Consider the following 8,955-nt stretch of genomic DNA (forward strand, 5'->3'; position numbering starts at 1 on the left):
AAGCAAACAAAGAAAATAAGGAAGAAAAAAGCCTTGTGGCACCTTAAAGATCAGCTGTTATTAAGGTGAGCTTTGGTGGACAAGACCACTTATTCTGGACCTCACCGGCTTCTCCTTGGCTGATGGGAGAAGTGCCCGGTTGGTTGGTTGTTTGGTTGGTTGGTTGTTTGGTTGGTTGGTTGTTTGGTTGGTTGGTTGGTTGGTTGGTTGGTTGGTTGGTTGGTTGGTTGGTTGGTTGGTTGGTTTACTGCCCTATTAGTGCAAAAGTACTACAGTATTCTGGTTGCTACAGTGAACTGGTTGGAAAGTGCCTGGCCCGTTTAAATCAGCGGGGTGGTCGTGCTCAACTCCTTTCCCCCTCCCCCCCTTGCGGTCACAGATCAACCTCTCCCTCCCCCCCCCCACAACTACTATGTCTGTACTTCTTCAAAAGAAAAGAAAATACAGTATCCCCCCCCCCGCGCGCGCATCCTCCCGGAGCTCTTACAAAGAAGGGCGGTGCATAAAGGAAATCGAAGGTACTACTGGGTCGTGAATAATAACTGCTCACGCAAGCCGAATCTCTGCCTTCCTTGGCTACCCGCCAAGGAGGGTAAACCGGAAAATCTTGCCCTACTTGATAGGAAATTGTGCAAAGTTTTTATTGAGAAAACCTGGGTGTCCTAATCGCCTGCTGAGCCCCGGAGGGCTCCCCTCCCCCGCGCCCGCCTGCCCGGGGCGCTTGCCTCTGTCCTCGCCCATCCCTCCCTTTACCTGGCAGGAGCGGGACTGGACGCCAGCTTGCCTTGAGGTGGGGACTTTAAAGATTTTGGTCAGTGGCAAACCGACCTAATCGGATGGGGTCCCTTGGCTTTTCCCCCTCCTGTGTTGAGAAGGGGGTGATCCTACCCCCGCCCCACCCTCACACCCGCATCGCCTGCAAAACCCTCCAGCCGCCCTGCCGCGGACAGACCAAGAGGCACCGGGCGTGTTGCACCGGGCAGGGATGCGCAATGGGCAGAGCTCTCCCACGCGCGACGACAGGGTGCCTGGCATCGCCCCACACAAGAAGCAAGAGGCGGCGCCCGTTTCGGAAGGAACAAGGTGTCGGGCCCCCTCCCCGCCGGGCAGCTTTCAGACTCGCCTCTCCAAGGAAAAGTGGGCAGCCATGAGCGTCGGAGGACTGACCCCCGAAAGAAAGGCCACCCCTGAAATCCAGGCAATCGCGGACCAGGTGAGATTCCCCCCCCGCGCGCGGGCGCCCTCCTGCCAGGCCCCCAAATATGTGGGCAAAGGTTCTTCGGCCCCGCCGCCCGCCCGGCTCTCCAGGGCTCTCTCGGGTCCGCCCGGTCCAGTCGAGGCTGCGGGTCCCTCTGTAGTGGGTATGTGGGTGTGTTTGTGTGCGTGCCTGGGAAGGGGCCTGAAGGATTCCCTAGGGTCAGGCTGAAAGGGAGCGGACAGGAGGGTGTCTCCCAGGCCGGGGACCTCTTGCTCCCTCCTTCCCTTCCTGATGGCGGCGGAGGGCTCCCCTCACTGCCTTGACCTTCTCTCTCGCCCCCCCCCCAGATGAAGTCCCAGCTGGAAGGCGAGGTCAACGAGAACTTTGCCATCTTCCAGGCCATCTGCTACCGTTCGCAGGTCGTCGCGGGAGCCAACTTCTTCATCAAGGTCAGGGTCAGGGACCAAGGAGGAGGGAGGTGTCTGGGGGGGGGGAGAGAAGCCTCCTTTTCCGCTCTCGGAAAGCCCGCCCCATCCACAAGGGAGCAGAGCGCCTTCTTGCTCTGCTTGCGCCCACTGAAGTAGCAGCAGCTGAAGAGCGGGAGGGCCTCCCCCCCCCCCGTGTGCTGGGAATGACCCACCTTCTGTCCACCCCACCCGGGAGGAACAGAGGAAGGAGGAATGAAATGCAAGTCCTATTGAGGAGCCCGCCTGTGGAAAAGGCCCCCGGAGCTATCTGCGATCCCTGTGGGATTGCTCCGAGCGAAGGGAAGCGAAGCGAAGCAAAAGGTGAACGGCTCCGCTTTGGCTTGCCTGTCGGCCCTGACCAGCAGGCGACGGGGCTACGCCAAGGGGTCGTTCTGGCCCGCCAGACGGACCTCTCGCTCTCTCTGGCTGGCGGTGCAATTCTGGAGGTCTCTGGGTTTCCTGGGAAGGAGGTTTCCTCTGCTTCCCCCGACCACTGCTACCAGGTCCTGGGGGTAACTCTTCTCTCTCCCACTTGGCCCCCTCCCCCTTGCAGGTCCAGACTGGGCATGGGGTGACTGACTACGTCCACCTGCGCATCTTCCAGGCCCTGCCGGTTTACGGGGGCCAGTGCAAGCTCTCCGGCTACCAAATGCACAAGACCCGGGACGACCCCATCATCTACTTCTAGTCGAGCAGGGGGACTGCCATGGCCAGCCGGCCAGAGGTACCCCCCCCCCAGAGCTTTTCTCTGAGGATATGGCTGCGCCTTTGGTGAAGCAGGCGGCGCTCCGCTGATGCCACAGCGCCACAATTAAAGACTAAACGGTGCACCAAGACTTGTGGTTTTTGCTGCCTAGCATTAGATCTTGAGCTGGTAGAGCTGATCACTAGGCTTTTCCCATAACGGCTGTTCTAAGGAGAGCCTTCGGAAGTCAGGGGATTGACAAAGGTCCAACTGCAGGATTAGTAAGTAAGAGCCACAATTTTTTTAAATTGCCTAAAAGCCCAGCCCAGCCCAGATTGAGCTTCCCCCTTTGGATGTTTGCAGGAGCTGACCCAGCCACGACATCATTGGCCATATGTATTCCTCGCCCAGTCCCTCGCTCCCTTAGGGGGATCCACCTGGAGATCTTCACAGCCTGTTCACCTTCTCACTCTAAGAGATGGTTTGAAGTCATCTGAAAATCTGCCACCAAACATCTCGTTCTTAATTAAAAGCCCCTTATGAGCATCTTTAAAAGGATCAAGCCTAGGGCAGATCTCTGATGACTCCCCCACACACAGAGAGAGAGCTCACACTCCCACCCTGCCAAAGAACTCTTAGCATTTTCTCCATTTTGCTTCGTGCTCTTCTGTTGATCCGTAAAAGCACCTGCCCTCTTATCTGATGACTAGGTAGTTTGCTCAGGAGCCTTTCTGTGGTGAGGGACTTTTCTTACTGCAATGCTGCAGAAAATCTGGATCCCGCCATAGGGCTGAGCACAGGCTCTTTCAGTTGCTGCTAAGAACAGCGATGCAAGTGGGCCGCCTCTGGATTTAGGGTGAGCCCCTGGCATGATCTCCTCTCCCCCCTGTTCTCTCCCACTCCCACCACAAGACTGGGCCTGGAAAGTCCCCATTCTGGCTCCTCAAATCCTTCTTCTGCAGCCCTTATTGTCTGCTTGCATCTCTTTTGGGCAAGGCCCGGGTCACCTTGGTTTTCCTGCTTTTCTAAATGAGGCCTTCTGTTCCCTCACAGCCTTCCAGCTGATGCTTGTAGGCACAAATACTTAAAATACATCCTTCTAACTAATGAAAAGTTACAGGTATTACTGCCATCAAAAAATCTTGCAACTATGAGAAGTTGCAGACATTAGAATAAAAAACTTAAAGTATAAGCAGAAATTAAATCAGGTCAAAATAAAGAAGCTTGTAGCCTAAAAGAGGCAAATATAAAACAAAAGACACAGAATACATCTCTTAAAACATTCAAGTTCTTAAAAGTAAGAATATATAAATTAAAAAGCATTTTGTTGTTTAGTTGTTAAGTCGTGTCCGACTCTTCGTCACCCCATGAAACAGAGCACACCAAGACCCTCATGTCTTCTAATGCCTCCCAGTATCCTTACTTAAAAAGCATGGAAAATATATAAGTTGTGGAAAGTAAAAATATATAAAGTAAAATGCATTACTTAGTCTTAAGAATGTTATGAACATACACAGAAAAATAATACATTTTCTACATTGCTCAACCAACCGTACTAATTAAAGTCTATGGAGGAAAATCCATGTTGATTGTTGTTCTCTGATATCTGGCGTCGAAAGTGGCACAGTGTTGTGACAATGCATTATGTGTCCTTTCTCCAGATACGGCTGGCTAACTGTTTTGAAAAAGGGCAAATTGTTTTGAAAACAGCAAAGTTCAAGCCACACTTTTAATAGTGGACTCAAAAGCAACCCACCCTTACTGCATCTGTGGTCCAACACAAACTGTGCCCAGCATTGTTTCTCCATTTTATTCAGAGACCAGAATTTCTTCTTCTTCTTCTTTACTCGGAACCACCCCCAGCCCAACCCAGAGCTTTGGCCTTCCTGCTACTTCCCTCCAGTCTTGAAGAGAACAAGGGAAGTTTACTTCCTTGGTGAAGGAATTCCTCTCCCTGGGACAGGACAGCTTCCAGAGGCAGGTATTCAGACAGACTCAAAGGATAGGGGCAGGTGACTGCCTGCCTGCACTTCCTACCTGCCCCGCCTGAGTCACCCAAGGGAGCCGAAAGGGAGGACCTATCCTGGCATGCAGAGAAATGTAGGCAATGTCAATGTTTCCCGCAGCCTGACTTGCCCAGGCACATTCTTTGCTCAGAGACAATTCTCAGAAATCCAAGGTGTGTGTGTGTGTGTTGGGGGTGGGAAGTGCATCTGATCAAGATAGCTAACCAGGACTTTATGGGAATGCAAAAGGGGGGGGCAAGCACCCTGAAGCTGGCTGTCTTCCTTTCATTTATTTACTTTATTGTGTAAAAACACATTGAGAACAGAAAAGAAAAGATACCAACAGCCACCAGGGATGACTCCACGCCATGAACTCTATAAGATATAGCTTCCCAATGTCCTGGACAATCGGAAGCAGGCGCTTATCTTTTCATTGTTTTGGCTACAGCAAGGCCATGCAAAAGCCTTCTCCGCAGACCAGAGATTCATGTCCAGGAAATGGGTGAATAGTTTTAAAGTGCGTCAAGTTTCAGAAAATTCACAGATGGCTCCAGTGCAGAAACGGATGTGACTAACAACCAGAAACTGGTTTTGGAAGACCTGTAACATCCAGAACTCCATCAGCAGAGAGGCTCCAGGGGAGATCCTTCACTCCCGAAAGTGCAAGCCAGCTCTATTATGGGGTGGAAGGCAGACAGGCAGAGTTTTGACTTGTTGTTCATCAGAAACCAAACCCCTCTTCCTCCCAGGAATTCCAGAGGGTGTCCATGGTCTCCCCTACTTCCACAACCACAGCAACTCCATTAGGTGCGGCTAGGCTGAGAGATAATAATACTGTAACTCCAGTTTCCTTCATGGCAGAACAGAGACTCTGACCCGACTCTCTGGTCTGACGCTCGGATCATCCATCCTATGCCTCCATCTGTGCAAATTTGTGCCCTGACAGTGGCCAGCCAGGAAGCCCACAAGCCGGAGATGCGACTACATTCCGCCTCTCAGGGTGGAGTGACAACTCATGGAAAAATCATAGCCTCACTGGGCATTGCCATCAAGGGTACAGCAAGACCGAGAAATCTGGGTGGAGGCGCAAAGGAAAGCATAGGGTTCCCCAGCCCTGCCACAGCCATGCCTTAAGTCATCATAGAAATACATACAGGTTCTATGGTATTGACCCAAATCCTGCTGTGTGCTGCCCACCAGTGCAAATGGGGATGTTCTAATCATCAGTGAATTGCCACGGATTAATGACTCGTGGATGCCTGTGACTGCATCGCATTGTCTGCAAACTGTACACACACCAAAACTGCAAAAAGAAGTGTTTAATCAGAAGTCATCTGCTGCTGAGCATGAAAGTATTCCCACTGCACAGGAAGGCAGGGCTGTGCAACAGGATTTTGGCTACCGCTGACGATTATGGGCCTTGTTAAAATAGGGCACTTCTCACATCCATTTTAGAAAGGAATCTAGAAATAAAAGAAAGCAAGCTAGATAATCTGGTAGCTGGAAAGTGGTAGTGAAATTATATTCTCTAAGCATTTTTCTTGTTTTCTGGTGTGGGTGTATGGATGATGTACTATCATCCAGTATGGTTTCCAACGTCCTTGAGACATTTAAGGAGTGGTTTTATCAATGATCATCCCCACCCCACCCCTGTAAGTATCAATGGCTGAGCAGGGATTTGAACACAGGTCTTCTGAATGAATCCTAATCCAGCTCTCTATCCCCTCCATTCCACTCCACTCGGGGAGATCTCCTTGCAGAGTCTACCACTGAACCAGAAGCTCCCTTCAAAGCAGAGGTAGCCAAACAGCATTCTTCTCCCCCACCCCCACCCCAAGGCTCAGCCAAGTGGGAGAGATGGTGCTGTGCACAGAAATGTCTGCTCTGGCCAGGCTGGGCCACTGGAGGGCCAAAAACTGCTGTGGTTTTGTGAGCATCCCTGGTCCCCTGACCAAGGTTGTGGGAGGTCCCTTTCTCAACCGAGATGCAGCCAGACCAACAAAGGGGGGGGCAGCTAGCCACTGCAAGGAGTGGGTCACCACCAGCCCTGGTTTATAGGCAAAATGTGTAGGCAACCTTCAGTCTTGAGAAACGATGCTAACGTGCTTTGAATGGAGGACTTGGAACAGCGTCTAGTGTGGCTGAGAAGGGCCAATTCGAGAGGGACCATCCCTTCCCCACTGCGGACAAATACAATACTGTCCCCTGTCCAGCTCCCTGATTTTCCTGGTTTCGTGACTGCCTTTTTGCCTTGGCCTGCTGGACAAGCAGCTCAGAATGCCAAACCAGTCAAGCAAAGCAGAAAGTACTACCCCTTGAGATACCAATAAACTATATCACTAGCATCACAGCCAGCCCTGGCCTAGGGTGCACACGTAGTAGGTCTCCTTCAGTCTCGAGAGTCTATGGTCACGTGCTCTGAACAGAGGTCTTGGAACAACATCTAGTGTGGCTGAGAAGGCCAATTTGAGAGTGACAATCTCTTCCACACTGGAGACAAATCCAATCTGTCCCCTGTCCGGCTCCCTGGTTTTGTTGCTTTTGTGACTTCCTCTTTGCCTCGGCCTGCTGGACAAGGGTCTCTTCTTCAAATTGGGAGAGGCCGTGATGCACCACCTGCCTCCAGGCTGAACGCTCAGAGGTCCAGATTTCCCATCAGTTGAGGTCCATTCCTAAGGCCTTCGGATCCCACTTGCAGATCTCTTTGTATCGCAGCTGTGGTCTCCCTCTGGGGCGATTTCCCTGCACTGATTCTCCATGTAAAATGAAAACAACAATAAATCAAAAAGACAAAAACATGGTGGCACCTTAAAGATTAACTTCTATATTTTTAAATGTGAGCTTATGTGGAAAACTCCACTTCATTAGACCTAAAGGGTCCTGGTTCAGGCCCTGGGGGGACCCAAGAAAGGGTGGAGCGTCTATCACGGGAGGGCTTCTCTCCCCGAGAGTCTTGGCATTTTAGAGCCATTTCATAATTTGTGTGTCTTTCTTTGTTGTTCACTGCCCAGAGTAGCAATTTTCTAGATGGGCGGTATATACACTGACTAATAAATACATAAAATAAATATTCTTCTCCAAAAGCAATTGGATGAGCCACCTGAAGGGAAGGCAAGCAGGCAGAGACCTCCGTGTAGTTTTGACAAAAGATCAGGAGGATTTCTGCACTCACTCTGCTTCTCTGTCTTTGACACACGCACAAATCAAAAGTCAGTGTTTTCAAACACATAAAGGGTAATATAATAATAATTGCATGTCATCAACTCTGACATACGGTGACGTTTCCCAGGGGTTTTCTAGGCACGAGAGGGCCCAGGGGTGGCTTTCTCTTCCCTTCCTCGAGGGGAGGGGGGCGTCCTGGGACTGTGCGGCTTGCCCAGGGCCAAGATACACTTGGCGAACGCTTTGTTTAAGGCCTTTACGTGCCCATGAATTAATGGATGTACCCCCCCCCCCCTTTTTCTGTGACAGACACATTGGGATCCATAACTAGAGTGTCTGGGAGGCTGAAATGTTCTGAAACCGGCTTCTGTTTTGTGTGCTGCCATTTCTGGTGTCGTGTTTGTGACCTTTTAGTCTCCTGTTCCGAGAATGTCCCGATTAGCATATGCAGAACGAAGGGGGGTGGAGGGGGGGCTGCTGCTTGCCAAGGGTGCGCCAGACCACATTCTCAGCTGAACAAGTGCATAACACCTCAGGCATCGTGGGAGAGGTGATGGGCAGAGGAGACACAGGGATCCAGCTGGCATCTAGGGTGGCAACCAGGCCTCTTTCCTGTCCCTCTGCCCACACGGTAGGCCGGTCATGTGTCTGGCCTTCTTCAGGTGGGGGGGGGACGTACAAACAGGCAGGGAATGGCCAGTGGTGCTTTGATCCAACAAGGTGCCTCTCCCCCCCCCCCCCGGCACAGCTACACGCCTGTTGCATAGATTCCTCGAGGCCCAGGCTCGGTCCGAAAGGACCCACCAGTGCCAGAGGGAAGGGAGTTGCACGTGTGAGGGCAGAGGGGGGGGGGGCAGAGCCTGGGGGCGAGAGATGCCAGAGCCTCTCCAGGGGCCTGCGGTGGCGGGGGGAGGGGGAGACGTTCCCCTCACCTCCCCGAGCAGGTCCCCATGTGACACAGGTGAAATACCTGACAGGCGGCTCCAGGTGACTGACTGACCGGGGTGGTGGGCTCCGATCGGCCCTTGCTCTGCCTCCCACAAAGCGGTTATTAAGGTGCCCCACGGGAGCAGCAATTGCCTGGCAGCTCCCCCAGAACAGAGTGATCAGTGGTCAGGGGTCACTTGGCTCCCCAGGAGGGGGGCTAGCATCCGTTTTGGGGGGGGGCAGCTGCTCAGTTCTGTGAGTTTCCTGAGCCTGCCGTGAGAAGCTAAATGAAGGGGCCTTTGAAAACTTCTCAGCTCCCACAGCCTGGCACCTTCTGGCAGCCGGGGGGGGGGGTCCCACTCTTCCCCTGGAAATGCCCACCTGTCTGGGCAGAGAGGGATGGAGGCAGCTGGCCACCCAAAGGTCCAGCCTGGGCCTTCCCCCCCCCACACCTGAGCCCACCCCACCCCCAAAGCCATCGAACAGGCAAGGGGAGCTTCCCGGGGTCAC

At 52.6% G+C, this 8,955-nt stretch overlaps 1 protein-coding gene and 1 long non-coding RNA gene across 2 annotated transcripts; one reads left to right on the forward strand and one right to left on the reverse strand.

Moving 5' to 3' along the window:
* The first annotated feature begins 506 nt into the window (after positions 1 to 506).
* On the forward strand, positions 507 to 2,493 carry LOC110078138 (leukocyte cysteine proteinase inhibitor 1). The gene is made up of 3 exons (XM_020791931.3): positions 507 to 1,213; positions 1,546 to 1,647; positions 2,219 to 2,493. The coding sequence occupies exons 1-3, from the start codon at positions 986 to 988 to the stop codon at positions 2,351 to 2,353; spliced, it is 465 nt and encodes a 154-aa protein (XP_020647590.2). The 5' UTR covers positions 507 to 985; the 3' UTR covers positions 2,354 to 2,493.
* Positions 2,494 to 3,624: 1,131 nt separating this feature from the next.
* Positions 3,625 to 8,955, reverse strand: LOC140705557 (uncharacterized). Its single transcript, XR_012084940.2, has 2 exons — positions 6,973 to 8,955; positions 3,625 to 5,819 (listed from the first exon to the last, which is right to left on the reverse strand). It is a non-coding gene; the product is annotated as an uncharacterized LOC140705557 (long non-coding RNA).

The sequence above is a fragment of the Pogona vitticeps genome, chromosome 3 (genome assembly GCF_051106095.1).
Source record: "Pogona vitticeps strain Pit_001003342236 chromosome 3, PviZW2.1, whole genome shotgun sequence".
NCBI classification, from domain to species: Eukaryota; Metazoa; Chordata; class Lepidosauria; order Squamata; family Agamidae; genus Pogona; species Pogona vitticeps.

What these genes read in the sequence shown, in the direction of transcription:
- LOC110078138 (XM_020791931.3), top strand. Translation starts at nt 986, where the DNA reads ATGCGCAATGGGCAGAGCTCTCCCACGCGCGACGACAGGGTGCCTGGC. An exon ending in TCCAGGCAATCGCGGACCAG is followed by an intron (nt 1,214 to 1,545) that starts GTGAGATTCCCC and finishes CCCCCCCCCCAG; the next exon opens with ATGAAGTCCCAGCTGGAAGG. An exon ending in GAGCCAACTTCTTCATCAAG is followed by an intron (nt 1,648 to 2,218) that starts GTCAGGGTCAGG and finishes TCCCCCTTGCAG; the next exon opens with GTCCAGACTGGGCATGGGGT.